The 17,937-nt window shown below is 40.5% G+C and overlaps 1 protein-coding gene across 3 annotated transcripts in view; it reads right to left on the reverse strand.

Moving 5' to 3' along the window:
* LOC127363729 (transcription factor COE1-A) overlaps positions 1 to 17,937 on the reverse strand; it is an 87,324-nt gene that overhangs the window by 15,071 nt on the left and 54,316 nt on the right. For 2 of the 3 annotated variants that reach the window (XM_051400566.1, XM_051400564.1), the window contains exons 7-11: positions 14,152 to 14,233; positions 12,980 to 13,121; positions 11,564 to 11,697; positions 10,046 to 10,172; positions 1,530 to 1,618 (exon numbers count right to left, since the gene is read on the reverse strand). In XM_051400566.1, coding sequence (XP_051256526.1) covers positions 1,530 to 1,618; positions 10,046 to 10,172; positions 11,564 to 11,697; positions 12,980 to 13,121; positions 14,152 to 14,233 — 574 coding nt within the window. The remainder of the gene's footprint in view (positions 1 to 1,529; positions 1,619 to 10,045; positions 10,173 to 11,563; positions 11,698 to 12,979; positions 13,122 to 14,151; positions 14,234 to 17,937) is intronic. The other variant, XM_051400565.1, reaches the window with a different exon arrangement.

Here is a 17,937-nt window from a genome sequence, read left to right on the forward strand (position 1 = left end):
CAGCAACAACAACTCCCTATCAAGACACAAATGGATCATTAATATCAGAAAAGGAGGACACAGACTTATAGTTTATGTCATGGAAAGAACAGTCCAGTTGTATAAACTGTGCTGCAGTGTTTCATTTGGCTCACAATAACAAGTCTTTCAAATCAACATTAATTAACACTATAAAGCAAAAGTTAATCAATTAATCATGAAAGTAATAGTAAAATAAGCATTAGTTGCAGCCCTAAGGCAAACTACTTCCTGTGCTACAACTGAAAGTTGGTTATGGCCATTCTTGAGTGAACTCTGCTGTGCTGCATCCACCTCAGGCTCTCTTTTACAAGAGCTAGACAGATACCCGATCTACGGTACAGTAATAAGTATTTGTTCTTTGTTACTTCCAACCTTTGATCTTCCTCATTATATTGACCCATAAACAATCCGTTTTTTAAACCAAACTTAACTTTTATCAGTCACGTTACCTTCATTGTGTTTAACCTGATCCCCAACAAGCTCAGTATTGTCTGACATTGTCACTATAATGTACAGTATACTGTAAACAAGTAAAAGCAATAAATACTCATGACTATGAATCCACAGACTTCACAAACATTTGAGGTATGAAGTTCTTCTGCGTGATGTATTGAACACGTTCCCACAGTGACGACACGCATTACATGCGATTGCTAACACATGTGCAGGAGCCAGGGTGTCGGCACGGCCGTGATGACATCACGTCATCGCCACACCATCACATCATGACCAGCGCCCATGCTTTGATGATGTCACAACATAGACAGCCAATCCTGGACCAGCTCCAGTGGGGATGGGAGCCAATGAACTGCAGCTGTTTAAAAGGTCATGACCCCCGCCCACCCAGATAGGCAAGTTCTAAGTTAAATCAGGCCAACTTGGTAAGCTCTAACACACACACACACACACACACACACACACACACACACACACACACACACGCACACTTCAAAACGTCGCCCTGCATGTACATGTCAAGATGACAGGGTTTGCTATCAAAGCCGAGCTCATCGTTTGGTGATAATTGTTTACATCTGCTGATCCTTTAAACACTCTGCCTGATCTCCAGCTGATAAACAAATAATCAGATATGACTCTCTGATCTGGAGAAGATTCAAACACTCACCCTGTAAAACGGGGGGTTAAGCAGCTCACACACACGGAGTTCACGAAGAAGTAAAAACACAACCCACAGGAGATTTGAAAACACATATTCTGCTTAGAAATATAAAAATAACACACGCACATAACAAATAAAACGTAAACACAAAATTATTTTGTTCTTAGTGTTTTGTGTGTGCATTGCTGTGTGCTGATTCTTTGATACCAGAGCAACTCAGTGAAATAACTCAATGTAACTGAGAAGCTGGAGGAGGATTGATCTCTGTGAGAGCGACAGTATCTGTCATTTTGAAGCAAGAGAGAGAGAGCATTGCTCATTCTAGGGTCATTGTCCAGTTAAGGCATCAGATAAGTGTGCAAGAGGTGAATGTAGATTGTTTCTGTACCTTTGGCAGCCTCTCGGGGTCCCCAGGGTGCCGAGGGATGACCTTCTGAAGCCTCTGGAAACCGTAGTCAATGGTTGGCTCATTCAGTGCTGCAGAAGACAAAGAGAAACAGACAGAGGAGGAATTAAAATGGTTGTTTTATTATTTACTCTCCCGCTACAGCAGGTTTCCTACATTATCCAGACAAATGTTGCCTAAAGACCTCATGAAATAGGCACTTTAACTCAAACGTCAGGGATGAGCTCTCGCTGCATTTGTGGGTGTAACTCCATATGTGAGTCCATAAAGTCATCGCAAGTATCAGTAACAGTATTGGCTTGCTGTCATAACTACATGACTATACTCCAAAGCTGGTGACAGGGTACCACCAAGATATTTTACATTAGGTACTTTACATTAGGTTATATAATGATTTAAAATTAAATAAAATTAAAGTTTATATGGCAACCTTTTAAGCAATCAGTTGCCTATTCAGCAGATGCAGAGCAACATTAGCATTCAAAAGTCCACCAACTCAAAAAGAAACATCTGGCTCTTTAGCTGCTAAATGCTGCACAATATTCAACTTTTTCTTTTAGTTGTTTGGTGCTGGACAGTTACTTTATTTAGAGCTTTTTTCCTGAAAACAGCTGCCTGCTTTGTCTCAAACCAAAAGTTCAGAGCTGTAAAACCAAAACAAAAAGCACAAAGACACACTACAAATATAAATTGAGTAACTGCAGACTTGGACGATAATTATTGTTTGACCCCTTTAACATATAATTAATCCTGTGATCCATTGTTAATTTAAATGCTTGTGGATGCTTGATGAGACACTAAACTTTCATATCATATAAGCATTTTTTTTGTATTCCAAACCAACAGTCCAGAGGCTTTAGGAACGATTTCACAATCCCAGTTGCTTCCTGTCACAACAATGATGTTGTGGCTTATTCTGCACTGCCTCATCTTTACTTCAATGAGGACAAACTTGTAATATAAGCTTTTCCTTCAGCCATTCTCTATTTTCACCATCATTTCCAGAAACTTCTGCTTTGTGTTTGCACTCTTAACCTCTTTTATGGTGTAAAACAATCCTGCTGATTTCCAGAAAAATCATCCAGATCGCCTCATATACCGGTATTGTAAAATATAGTGAAAATAAAGACTGACCAATAAACTTTGATGGGAAAAAAGAGCGCTACCTTTCTTCAGTCTAAAGAAAAATCAAAATATGCAGTTTTTCCTGTACGATTGAACATATAACTTAATATGTCTACACATTTCTTTAATGCAAAATTAAAACCAAAGATACTGAGGGCTTCCTCCACTTCACCCTCCTTCCTGCCTTATCGATTTCAGCTGGATTATGTCGGAGTCAACTATCTTGTTTAAATTCTTCACTACCCTTCTGTCAAAAAGAACGTAGTAGCAGATTATGGGTGTTACTCGTTGCACCTTTAATGCTGCTGCTGTTCAACCTAAGCCTGCACACATGATAAACAGACACAGCAGTCCCAACATCTGTGCCAATCCGTGGGGGGGATTTGAGTGGTGAGGAGAGAGGATGACATCCCATTTTGTGACATTTTGTTCCCAAGCACCACACTGGTTACAAGTACGGTTTTATTTTGTAAAACTGGGTTGGAAAATAATGAACCTGCTCAGCATGATCTCTAAGAGCCGACAGAAGCCTGGAGGTTGGGAGGGGGGCTTGTGACTGAAAGGTCGGCAGTTCAAAATCTGGCTGGGAAACTGTGACTGAGGAAACTACATCTCTCAACAACTGTACTGTCATTGCTGGATTTTCTCCAGAGTAGCTGCTCAGCTAGAGTGCGGGCCTGGTTATTATTTTTTTTCTAAGCTCTAGTGCTTGTTCTTGTAAATGTAAAGATATCCATTTAAGATTAACCAGTTTCTAAATGTTCCCCCAATGGTTGAAAGCCCCTTTCTTCTCATTAGTCCAGCATTTTCCCAGTATTGATTTAATTTAGTTTAAATGCTTATGGTAGTAATTTGAGAGTATTCCCATATGACAAAATATTCAGAAAAAGCATACATTTTAGCATTAATCCAAAACTTAATTCAAACACCCACTGAGGCTTGGTTGGCTAACTGCCCGTGAAAGTCAGATTACATCAGAAAAAACCCTTTACTCACTTCTCACTTTCCTCTAGTATACAGTATATGTATATATATTGTCATATATTGTTGTAGGTAGGAGTCTTGAAAAAAAACATCAGTAATAAAGTTACAACTAGAACTGAAATATCGAGTATTTGCTCTAAACGTGCAACTCAGCCCTACTAAATACCATGAGAGGAAAATAGTTTGGGTGAAATTACCATTTTAACTATTTAAAATTATGTTGTTCTACCGTTGGGATCAGAGGTAGCAGAGTGCACACAGTTTAGTGCAACACGGATAGACCTGATGGAGTAACTAATGGTGTCAAAAACATCTGTATGATAATAACACTACAGGTGTAATGTAAAGGGTTTTTAAAGAACGCTTAGTGTTCACTTTAATGTTGCAATTACGCACTTCTTCTACAGTGTTTATCCACTCAATATGTCAATCAAGTCGGGCTCTGAAAGCTCTGTCAGTCAAATGATGGTTTAAAGTGTGTGTGTGTGTGTGTGTGTATGTGTGTGTGTGTCTGCATGTGTGTTTATTTATCTGTGCTGAACATGTGTCTTCACCCCATTGTTGAACCTCTTATGCTAAAGTTACTGTGTGTGTGTGTGTGTGTGTGTGTGTGTGTGTGTGTGTGTGTGTGTGTGTGTGTGTGTGTGTGTGTGTGTGTGTGTGTGTGTGTGTGTGTGATGTCCAAGTGTGCAGCTGGAGTGATATTTGGTACTTTCCACATCCAGCACTGATAAATTACTTGCAGCTGAATTTCTTACAGTTTGTGTTGTTTGCTAGTTTCTTTTAGTGCGTGTGTGTGTGTGTGTGTGTGTGTGTGTGTGTGTGTTTTATATGTATGTCTGTTTTATTATCACATCACACCCAAGTTGCTGGTTTCTGTTATGTCTTAAAGCCCAATTTGTTAGCAACATAACTTCATAAATTGTGAGCTGTAAAAATACCAGATGTTAAACCATCATGAACAATACTTCCCCCATTTCAAGGAACTAACAACTTAATTTTTTTATTCTGGACAAATTATGATTCATATATGATAATTACATCAACATGATTGGTCTGGGGGAGTTTAGCAGGAGAGAAGAACAGAAGAGAAAGTGAAGCAAGGGATAAGGGGAAAAAGTGACTAAAAGAAGAATGCAGGTGAAAGGAGAGAACTGAGTTTATTGGAAAGAGGAGAAGAAAAGAGAGCACATGTTAACCCCCCCCCCCAAAAAAAACCCAAAACTAAACCCAGTTATGGTTGAGAAAAACAAAACTACAAAAACAGCTGTCTAACAGTCGGTGGGATATCAACTGTCAGAATTAACTGCCAGTGTCAGATCCACACTCTCTGTACATCTCTGGAGACGTTTAAACAATGCCAGCACTAATATAACACACACACACACACACACACACACACACACACACACATACAATGTGCATAACAGGATGAATGTATATATGTGGTTTCGATGGCTTAGGCCTAAAGCGTCCCCAACTGACTTATTATTAATAGAATAATATGCTCCTTAAATCATTGGATGGTGTGTCAATGTTTGTGTGTGTTTATGGGTTTGTGTAGGTCAGTGTGTGTGTGTGCGTGTGTGTGTGTGTGTGTGTGTGTGTGTACTTTGAAGCCAAAAGGTCAGGTTTCTCCAACGGTTTCTACAGTGGTTTCTTTCTGCACAGAAACCGGAATAGTATCAGCACAGTGAAAGCCGTCCAATTGATTACACATCAGCTGTAAAAGGCATCGGTGATATTCACCATAGTCACACTGACACCCGCAAAAACCAAATACACTTATCTCCGAGCTTACAGAAAGGTTTCCTTGTGACACTGTTCTAAGATAAGATAAGATAAGATAAGATAAGATATTCCTTTATTGATCCCCCTTAGGAGAAAAGACTATGTCGTAGGTATTTTGTCCCTGTGAGCAGGGAAGATGTTGATGAGATGGGGCAGAAAACTAAACTAAAAGTTGTTGTTGTGTGAGTGGATCGTAAATATATGGGTGGAAAATGGTCAATACCCCAAGAGGAAACATCCCTTCTACCACAGAGTTTCCTAATTATATGTATGAAGTAATTCATAAACACACTTGACCTGTTTAGTTTACACATTGGGGCCTTTCTCTTAAATATGTCTAACTCCTGAAAAACTCCCAAAGAAGGTATCAGCTACCCCAACATCCAACCTAAATGACAAAACAATCCTTTTCTAACACAAATGTGAGTGATGGGGGACAATATCCACAATCTTTGTTCTATGCAAACCTACATTATAATGTTAAACCTTCTACAGGGAGTTTTGAACTAAACAGTCTCACCAGAATCAAAAAAAATATAGTTCCTTGTTGCTGCTTTAAGCCGAAGCAAATACGAGGCTTCAACAGTCAGAATTAGACAAATCTACAAGGATGAGTGTCTTCCGAAGTTATTTTCCTATTAGTGCAAAATGTTTCCTAACGAGGACTGTGGATTTTAAAGGGACAGACTTGAAAAAGGTGAACCTGTCTTTTAATGTCAGCTGTCCATGGTGCTGAAGAGGATGATGAGTACATTTAAAGGTAACGTGTCATGCTATATATTAAAAATACATAAGTCACAAATAAAATTGTGCAAATCAGTGGTGCAATTACTTTGTATGTATGTTAGTTTAGTGTAATTTTCTTCCTCATTTCAACATCATCACTGGTTTTATATCACTTAACAGAGAGCACCAGTGGTCAAGATAAAAGTGTTGACTTGGACAAAAATTATTCATATTTTCCAAGCTGGGACACATAAAGAAGATGTCTGTGAAGTGAAAAAAGGAGCAATGTTATTTTTTCTTATTATTATTTTCTGGCACGTTCTGCTTTTCCTAAAAGCTTCAGCTGATGATTTGGTTCCCATTTAATCTCGACTTATTCTGCCACCCTGCTGCCCATCAAAGCATCTCTGCATGAATCCCTCCTGCTCTCCTTTACCCCCCCCCTTCTGCTCTGTCTCCTTCCCCCTCTTTCTTAACTACACCTTCTGCCACTTTCATCCATCCATTCCTCCATCGTTCCTCCTCCAGCCTCGCTCTTCCTCTCAGAGCCCAGAGCTGCCCGCAGATCAATACTCATAGAAGTTTCATGAGGACAGACCCTCCACTCCTGTTTCGCAATAAAATGTGAACAGAGGAGGGAGACAGAAGAAAAGAAGAGGGGGAAGCAGCAAAGAGAAAAAAGGAAAGATATTGTTTGTGTTGAATCTGTAGGTCTAGGATTTCTTATATGCTTGTATTATGCAATGGTGGCGTTTTTCTAGATATCTTTTGGCAGAGTTTAAACAGTGCAAAGAAGAGAGAAAAAGGTGGGTAAAGGAGTGGGAAAGGAGAAAAAACAGGGTGAAGCTGGGTGGGTAAGAGGACAGAGTAGAAGAAGAAAAGGAGGAGGAGAGGAGGTGTGGTGAGATCGATTCTCTGGCCAGCCAGCAGTTCAATACCACTGAATTATTGCTTCATTCTTCCCCTTATGAGATGAGATCTCTTTCTCTCTCTAGCTCTTCTCCTCTCTTCTATGTGTTTGTATATATGTGTGTATGTACATGTGTGTATCTGCATGCGTGTATATGTACGTGTGCGATCCACTGGTAGAGTGGATCAATACTTTACAATCTGGTTTTAAAAGTCCACCTTTCTGTCTCTCTCTTTTTTATATGTGTCTCTCTCTTTCTTTTTCTTTTTCTCTCTCCCTCCTTCTATATTTCAATCTCTTTTATTTTCTCTGTCTTGTGTCTGCAAAATGACGGTTAGATTGCTTGTAAAATGAGACAAAAGACTAAAATTGTGATGCTTTTTCAGCTTTTCGCTAAAAGTTTCACCTCCACAGCTGAGCTATGGATTTTCTTATGGCGCTGCATTGACAATAAATCAGCTCTATACTGTATGTGTGTGTGCATGTGTTCATGTGTGTATATAATGTGTGTGAGAGCATGTATTGATTGTTACTTTGTACCATTGTGTGTTTATAGGAGTGTGTGATGTTTGAGAATGTTAATTTTTCCCACCAGGCCGATGAAGCATACGGCACTGTGTGTATATGTGTATAGTGTGTGTGTGTGTGTGTGTGTGGTAGACCATCTGTTTAGCAGACTACTCACCATCTTTCCCTCATATCTCTCTGATTTACAATTACTTTCAACTCCTGCCCCTGTTTGAAAGTGTGTGTGTGGTACGTTGTGTAAGACATGACCCTCGCAAAGTGTGGCTTTGTGTGTGTTTACGCTGTGCGTTGTTGCAAACTTGCGTGTGTGCGCGCTCGTGAGAGTGTTTAATTGCTCGGCCCTTTACACCCAGAGGCAACCACAGCTAAAATACTGAAAAGCCACAACAGCCAATCAGCTTTCACCACCATGACCTTTCACCAGCGACTTCCAGAAAGAAGTCAACCTTGAGGTGGGGTCAGGCAACCGCAGTAACGGATTGCGTTTCCTGGGTCACATGTTGAAGCCATCAGCCAATCGCGAGGTCATGGGGGGTCATCTCCGCCCAATAGGAGCAGGAGTTAGACACCAGACGGACCAATTACCAGTCAGCTAGCCTCAGGGTCAGACCAAAGATGTTTTGACTGAAGAATACTGAAGGAGGCACAGTCTACGTACAAAGAAACTAAGAGGGACATTTAGAGACACTCAACGCAAAAAAAAGTCTCAGTCTTCCAAATTTCATCGAGACATTTAAAACCAAAACAATATTCTGTGTCTGTTTTATTGCTCTTACAATTGTTGCTCTCACTTCTTGTGCTAAATGTTTTTTCACTGCACTTTACATTGTCAAACAGGTTCCTATAGGTGGAGCTATTTTCTTTGACTAGTCAGTCAAACTTTTAGATTTTCTTTTAAACTATTAAACTTGTCAACTTGAAGTGAAATCTCTCAACAATCTTGTATTCAGGTTTGTTTCAGGTCATGCTTATGTGCAAACCTCACTTTAGAAATGGGGAACATATTCTGAGTTAGAATGACTTAATTCAGAGTTTGACACTATTAACACTTGTAGGTTAGTGTTTTATTACTCAATAATACATCACGTACAAGTCTTATTAAGGGAGAATGAGCATTTTTGTGGTACTACCACCATATAAAGCCCATAATGAGCAAAGCATACTAAGATAGTAATTCATATACAACAACTTCCTTACTTACTATCAATAAGTAGAAATTAAGAGGCTCTTAATGGCCTAGTAGTTGTAGAATATGGTCATTCAAAATAAGGCATCATTAAGTGCTTTATGATTTATGATTAATAAAGTCAGTATGCTAATAATATGCATGCTAATTGGCAACTACAGTAAATATGTGTACCTTAATATAAAGTGTTAGCCTAAATATTATTCTATACTTGTGGCTTGTTGCTGTTTGAATTTTCATATAAAGCAAATTGAAGGAGAACAAATGACCGTAGTTGAAAACACAAAACATCACTTTCTTTTAACATTTTTCATTCTGAACAGGAAATATTAAAGCTTCCAAGAACTTGACAGCAACATTAAAACTGACAATTTATCCATGGTAAGTTTTTTTCATTTCCATTGATCAGGTTTAAATCCTCATCTTTATCTTTGGTTAATTGGGTCATTAAATGTCTCGTACCCAAAAGAATTTACACAGCAGCTGTTTTTTCTTGTCTGTCTCTCTCTTTGAATGACGTCATCATTATGGTGTGATGGAGCCATGTTGAGAGGATCAATACCAGACATCACATCACCTCCATCCATTTCCACATGTATGTGCGAACAAAATGAGCACATACACACGCACATGGACACACACATACTTTCTTCTTCTTTGCTCTCCTTTTCCTCCTCTACTGACTTTAGCAGGAAAACGCTCATTCACAGTCAACAATCCGGTCAAAAATCACACACTCATTTTCCAACATCGTGTGTGTTTGTGTGTGTGTGTGTGTGTGTGTGTGTGTGTGTGTGTGTGTGTACCGTGTGTGTGAGTGTTAGTAAACTGGGTGTTCTGGATGATTTCACTAATAGTTTCAGTATGGAGGGCTATAAAGAGCAGACTGTTTAATTGTAGCTGGTTTTAACGAGCCTCTGATTATGGCAACATTGTAACGAGTGTGGGTCGTTAATGTTGACTAATCTACAGTCATTAGTTCAACACTGTCTGGCCTGAGAGTGAACTGCAAGTCATAGACGCTATTCATACACACATGCAGACCTGCACGCACACACACACACACACACACACACACACACACACACACACACACACACACACACACACACACACACAGGCAAAGGCCAAGAAACACACATTTATAAAACCCCAAAAAATAAATGTACCCTCTAAAAAACAGAAGAAAAATCTCAACAGTTTAATCAAGAGTGTGTGTTTGTATGTATGTGTGTACTGCTGACCTACCTGTGTATATGAACCGTCCTGGTGTGCCTTTGCAGAACTGTTTGGACTTGTAAGAAAGAGTGACCTCAACGACCCCGGGGATGTGTCTGGGAGGCGTCTGCACCCGGATGGCATGCGGCGTGATCAGCTAGAGAAGGAAGGAAAAAGGGCGACCATGAGTCAGTACACAAAAACACATCATACTGTAGAAACATGAAGCATGGCGGACTTCCATGGAAGGCGACCCGAGCCGTATGTAGATAAAAAGGGCTCATTCTAAGATAACGAAAACCCAGAGAATATATATGTTCAGGTGATTATACACTAATGAAAATATACCTATAAATAATATATTACATTTTTGTCAATAGATCCTCCTCAATGTTACACACTGAACCTTTAAGAGGAGGTACAATGTAGAAATTTGAAATCTTGTATCTGTATGTGTTAATTGAAATCCTGTAAATGTTCTGATTTATGTTTTATTTGGGGTTTGAATGTGTCACTGGACTTTTGAGCTACAACAGTGTCTGTTGCAGTGTTTGGCATGCCACCAAAATAAAGATCTGCAAACTACTTTAAATATAATCTGATTTCACATCATCTATCAGGTGGAAATTTGTATTGAGCTGAATGTGACAAACACTAACTTTTTAGCATCACATTTTTATGGATGGTTTTCAAAAATAGTTTTCACTACTTGGCCTGGGTTTTGTGAAAAATCTGCAGGTAGGAGGGACAGCTGCAGACAAACAGAACTTGGCAAACGCGCAATCACTTTCTACCAACAAATTTTTCAAACTGTGTTTTCTCGCTTCGGAATCAATAATCAGGTTGAGTGCAAATGAAACATTTGGTTGGCCAAAATCCATTAGAAGCCAGTCTGAGGAACGCCTAAGAGCTGAGTCAGTTTGAACTGAACTGAACTGAGACTCTGTACACATGTTAGTGTGTGTAAGTGTGGCTCTCAACACTGTAAACAAACCCCTCCGCTCTTAACATACACACACACACACACACACACACACACACCCATCCATGCCAGCATGAACACACACACACACACACACACACACACACTGTTGTTGTTGGAAGAGAGCCATGGTCGCTCAGCGCACACGGTGAGTGGAGTCAGAAGACAAATAAACATTCTGTAGAGGAGTTGCACTGGGGAAAAGTACGATAGTGAGCGCTGCATGTGTGTGTGAGTGTGTGTTTTTGTGCGCATTAAGCCGATGGCTATCAAAATGTGCTGATTTGATCAGTTTTCCAGAGAGAAAGAGACAGAGGGAGTGTGGGTGAGGAAGGTAGAGAGGGGCGGCGGTCGCTTTTTGTGGGGACTCATTAGAGAGCCAAACCTCATTTAGACAAACATTAACACACACACAAACATTCACATGATCACACACAGTTAAGAGCCTGACCATGAGGAAAAGTATGTTTTCATATTGAATTACTTCCAACGGTCCGAGGGCAAAAACACACCGTTGAGGGGTTGAAACAACATCGGGACAGGATGATGATTGTTGGCAAACTGACCTCGCTCCAAACCAGCATGGTACCAAAGATGACTTGGAGACCATCGAAGAAGTTGTCTCCTATGATGATGACTGTAGCGCCCCCCGTAGTCCACCCCTCGCTGGGACTGATGGCTTTAATGCAGGGAGCTGCTCCTAGAGGGAGGAGAAGAGGATTATAGTAGCCAAGAGATAGAGGAAAAATCAAGTAAAATAAATATTTAAAGATTTTTGGCATTGGGATGCATCTGAATAAACCAGTTGTGCAATAAAACCTACAGTATTGACTACGGTATATGACTTGACAAGTTATGGTTGTAGGAAAACATTTGTTTCCTTTAAAGACCAATCAGTCTGTAAACAGGGAGGGAAATCTGGCTTGAAGCCTTTTCATCCCTGTTGCATCTGCACCTCATATATCTTCATGCTACTCCCTAGGCTCTTGGCCGGGGTCCAGATCGGCACACCACACTTAAAAACACTGACTACACCGCTGGCTCAAAGACTGTCCCTTTCAATCTGTCCTTGAGTAGTGAGGTTTTTCTTGTGCAATGAGAGAATAAACAAAGCTAATTTTTAGACACTTAAATGTATACTGACATCCAGGAAAAAAATATTTCCACATTACATTACCTAAATTGAAACATCAGCTCCACTGTAACTTTATTTGCATTGACCATGAGATGCAGTTGAAAGTTGTAAGTTGCTGTAAGTGAACCTCTTAGTTCCCAAATGTCAAGAACGAGAAAGGCTAAAGATGTGCACAGATGAGCCACTTAAGAAACATTTTTTTCTTAATTTTTTGCTGTTAAAAGAGACTTCTTTCAAAATATTTTTTAAAAAATTATTAATTTTAAATGCAATGTGATACTCAAACATGATTCTGACAGTACCTGTACTGTTTATTTACTGTTTGTTTATCCCAAAACTCGACTGATGAGCAGTTCATTTTCTAAACTAATGATATGAAATGGATAGAAACACACACAGAAGGTTCAGTGTGCATCATAATACTTCAAACAGAAAGGATACAGTGAGATTTATGTCACGTCAGTGTTGTGTGAGTGTGTGTAAACTCAAATCCAATCCCATATCGCAACAATAAAAGCTCATCTGTCAAAAACCAACTCTCCTCAGAGTGTGTGTGAGATTATCAGGATTCATTTGAATTACAACAACATCCCTTAGTCTGAGTGTATTTATGAAAGGGAAGCATAATGATATTAGACTTAGCAACACACACAGATACACACACAAAGCATCACACCATGCGTATTATGTGTGTGTGAATGTGTGTGTAGTGAGTTGGATTAGCCAGATGGAGGGGCAGGAATCACCTGATAGGATTAAACCATCAACCATCTGGTGGCCATGCTGCTTATGCTCACACAGATTCACACACACACACACACACACACACACACACACACACACACACCGTGTTCTAGGTAAGACGGCGTTCCTTCCACCGGGTCGAGCCTGCGGGCCCGTCGGCCATGTTTGGAGTTGTTGTGGACGAACATGTTGTCGGAGACGGACAGAACGTGTCCCTCCACGCTCACCGTAGTCGATACCACCACCTACAGAGAGGCAGGGCAGGGTGGGGGGGGCGGCGTTTAGAGGGACAAGAAAGTGATAAGATAAAAGAGGGAAGAAGGGGAGCAAAAGGGGGAGAGGAGCAAGGGAAAGAAAAGATGAGGAATTACAAAGTTGGGGGTCTAGAGATCACTGAGAGGAGGAATTAAAAGCGTGAAACTGAAAAGCTCTTTAAATGTAACCCGTTATCACTGCTATTACCATCACACTCAACACACACTAAGTCACTGTGACTGTACAGTGTGTGTGTGGTGTCTATCCTCCTCTGTTCAATAGTTCCTGATGGGTCCGGCCCTTAATTATCTCCCAGGGAAACAGAGCTGTCTTCTCTGGTTCCACTACAATAGAGCTGCACAATTAGAGGCACAGATACTGTCACACAGTCACTACCATATGAATCTCTCTCTCTCTTTTTCTCTCTCTCTCTCTCTTTCAGTCCTATCTCACACACACATACACCACACAGATGCAACAGACATGCACATAAGAGCACACTGGCAGAAATGCACACATGTACATATCACACACACACACACACACACACACACACTTTCACATACACGTGCTGTGGTAATAAATCTATCAGTATCTTCTGGCCGTCCAGTATCTGCACTCAGACTCAAGTGGTGTCTTCCTGATTGTGTTGTGGCCGTGAAGATAAGGAAATAATAAAGACGGCACTGCCTTAAATCTTATCCACAACCTCCTGTTTTTCTTTCTTCCCTTCTTTCTCTCTCTCGAACGCCATCCTCTCTGTCTCCCTGCATTGTCTGTATATTTATGTCCTGACGAGTCAGGGTCAGGATCTCACGTTTCCTGTAAAGGCGCTGATAGCTTATTTACTTACAAAGAAACACACACATACACATTCCTGTGTTTATGTGTTAACCACAAAGTTATGTGCATTATTACATGTTATGTTTGCAGAAGACACAGGGAAAGGGGAGAGAGACAGTAAGAGACAGAGGGAGAGAAGGACATGCAAACACAAAACAAACATGTGGTGGTTTCTACCTGGAACCTCCTCATGTCTCTTGGGTTTCCTGCATTCTTTAGACAGTTCTGGTTGCACTTAAGGAAAAACTTAAGGAAGAATCTGCAGAGACAGAGAGAACAGGCAATATTTGAGGTTAACAGTGAAACATTAGACCAGAGATTGCTTTCCTTCAGGTTATGTGAACTAAAGCTCAGTCTCCAGCATACAGTACAGACAGAACCCCAAAATACAGATAGAGAAATTAATATTTCATACTGTTGGAAAGTCAAAATGAATTTCCTTGTGAAATATCCTGGTGGATATGTAGAACATGTTTTTTGTTCTCAAATCCAAACCGACTGAGGCTGCTTTGAAATGCCACAAAAAGGCTTTGGATGAACATACAAGAAGGCAAATAAAGCAGCACAATCCAGCAAAACTGTTGAAAATATATGACTGTGAGCCAGTTGAAGTTTGAGAAAACCTCAGGTTTGACCTTTAGTTTTATACTTTTGTGAATCCAAACTTCCAAAGACTTGCCCTTCATCCTCAATGATTGTTAGCACCATGGGAAGGACAACTGTATCGGTATTTAGAATATGGCTTAAAAACCAAAGGTGCTTGATAAGATTCAGAAACAATTTCAAAACAACTTTTCCACTCGTGAAAACGCCTAACGCCTAACACTGATGTCAGATCATTAAAAAAGGGGAACTATGTTGACATTGGGTGTTTGAAACGGGACCATATGTCATGAATCTATATTACAGAATAAATCAAACACACAGATGGCCATCAACAGCTAACAAACACATCCAGGTTGTGTTTTGGTGTGAGCCAGCTGGCCAGCCTGGCAGAAGCAACAAGGCACACTCACACAATAACACAGACACACACAAGTTCATGTTTGCATGTACGTTTGTGTTTATTACATCTGTGTGTGTGTTACAGCTCAATAAAAGCAATACCCTTGCACAACCTCACATGCAGGGCAATATTTCCTCTGGCACTCACCTCTGCATTTAAACCTTTTCCATCTGATTCTGTTGCATTATGTATTCATACACAAAAACTTTTTTGCACTCTCTTGCAACAAAAACATAAGTTCCTATTATATTTGGTTTCATCACAGAATGTCCACCGTCTGTATCTAAACTGCATACAGTACTAAAATAATTTGAACTTCTCACAAGTCTGCATAACCTCAGTTCCCTCGTGCTCTAATGTTCAAGAGATGACAGCCCTTGTAGTGGACCACGAGAACAAAGCAGAGGTGTGGGCTTCTTTGTGTGTGTGTATATGTGTGTGTGTGCAAACATGTACTCCTCATGTGAGTGTATGTGTGTGTGTGACGGTGCAGCACAGCCCAGTGGCAGGTCTGAGTGTAAAACTCTGCGTTAACGAGCTCAAGCTTCGTTATAACACCGGCGCCGGGATTCTGCATGCCTAATTATCTTGACCCCTCACCCCTGGGTGACAGCCTATCACAGCGGAGGACAGCCACGGTGACCCCTGCTGACCTCCCACTGTCTAGTCCTTCTCACAACACTAGCATAGCGTTAACACGACCACCTCAGCTGACCCCCGCTGTAACTCTCTGTGTAATGGAGGCGGTTGGGAGGCTCACACACTCCCTTAAATATGAAAAAGACTAAAGCAGCTATGGAAGAAGTGTTCAGAGCTTTTAGAAATATTCCACTACAAGTAGAAGTCATGAATTTAAAAATCTAGTGTGAGTAAAAATAATATATACTCAAGCACAATATGTTAAAGTACTCTGATAAATAAATGTAAAAGAACAGTGTTTATGATTTAGTGGCATCTAGTGGTGAAGTTGCAGATTGAAACTAACTGAACACCACTCGCATCTGTATTTCATGCCGTGAGAATATGAAAGGCCCTATCTGCCGCCAGTGTTTGGTTTGTCCGTTACAATATGATACAAGCATAAAATTCTGTGTTTCTTCAGTGGCTGACTCTGGTTTTAGTTAGTAAATAATAAGTTATCCCTGGCCTCATGTAACTTTACATAAAAATGATTTGAATGAACTCCACACAGTGTGGTCTACAGACTTAAAAACAAAAGCACTGGCTTTGGATCTGAAGAAACCCTGAGTTGAGGTATATCAGAATCAGTACTGGTGCATCCCTCTCATCCAAATGCATTGTGTATCATCAAACATTTGTTTTAATAAACATGTTTCAAAACTTGCATTGTTCACATCAGCTTGTGGGCTTCTTCTACTTCTCTTTTACTGGCACACTGCTGCCTCTTTAAGCTCAATACTGCCGCCAACCATTACTGCCCTCTAAAGAGGTTCAAGTTTCTGCCTTCTGAACCTTGTACTTGTTTAGGACCTGTTTATCAAAACATTCCTGTATAGCACTACTAGTGGCCAACAGCTCCACAGGGCTCCATTAAGTGCAGTGCTTACATGTAAATGTACTTCTTCACTTAACACCTCTGTACCCCTGTTTCTGCTGCATCCAGAGGTAACTGAGGAAGGTTCTTCTCTCTAAAGCTGCACCACTGAAAAAGATAGTGATGACTTAAAACATCATCGTAATCTCGTGTGACCCATTAATTTATTAATATCAATCCGCTCTCACAATATATTCACAAAGCAAATAATTTCCCTCTATCGTTGGAGTTCTGATGATATCGCTCGTTATTTTTCGTATTTCCATCTATTGCTCGATCTATTTCCTGTGAGAGCGTTTTATCTCATTGATTTCCAACAGAACATATTCTACATTTTAATGCAGTATGTGTGCGTTTCTCTTCCCCCTTCACTTGACCCCATCTGGCCTAATCAACTCAGCTACAAAAAGGCCCCGCAGCTACACACACACAGGCACGCACACACAGACACCTTGTGTGAATTGATTGGCTGGTCCAGTCACTGGTCGTTAAGAGGCCTCCAATTAAACTGGGCAATTATAAGAGTCTGAATGACTGTGGGGGAGGGGAGAACTCTCTCCCTCTCTCCTCTATCTCACTCCCTCTCTCAGAGGCCCGATCATGTTCAAGTGATAACAGCGCTGTTGACCTTTGCTATACTGTGAGTACCACACTCAGAGAGCTGACCCGACACACCACTACTGCATGCTACAAACACACAAAGAGACTCTCTCTCTCTCTCTCTCTCTCTCTCTCTCTCACACACACACACACACACACACACACACACACACACACACACACACACACACACACACACACACACACCATCTGGATAGGAAAGTGTAAGAATGGTAGTATGCAGAGAGTAAAATCTATAGATGGAAGGAAGTAGGAGGTAAGATGGAAAACCAAAGTAGAAGCTTATCTTTTTACACTTTTTTATTATTATGTTTGCCATTTTGCCTTTTTTTATTCTAATAGAGAGTGAAACATGGGGAAAGGCAAAAAACAATGAGTGTTTTCATTGTAGTAAGGCACTGTCATGAACACCAGAACAATCAACTGCTGCAAGTCATGGTAAAGTATATGTGAATGATGATTCATTTAAACCCTATGAAAACTACAAAAGATTTTATATTATGGTCACAAAAATATTAACCTTGTGAGGCAGTTAGACTTGCTAGATTGCGAGATCACACGAGAATCCATCTTGCCAGGCTTCAGTCTATGCTTTTATGGCCAAACCACGTGGTACCAGACCAACCAGCGTCCTTTGAAGAAGAACTGGCAGCTACGGGGCGCGTAGAGGTTAGCGTAGATGCTGCTAGCCTCATTTATATCAGGACTTAAGAGCATTTCTTCAGTGAAAGAAGAGATAGTGAGGAGAGCAGTGAAGGGCACTGACGGCTTCTCTCGAGGG

The sequence above is a fragment of the Dicentrarchus labrax genome, unplaced genomic scaffold, assembly GCF_905237075.1.
Source record: "Dicentrarchus labrax unplaced genomic scaffold, dlabrax2021, whole genome shotgun sequence".
In the NCBI taxonomy this organism is placed as follows: Eukaryota; Metazoa; Chordata; class Actinopteri; family Moronidae; genus Dicentrarchus; species Dicentrarchus labrax.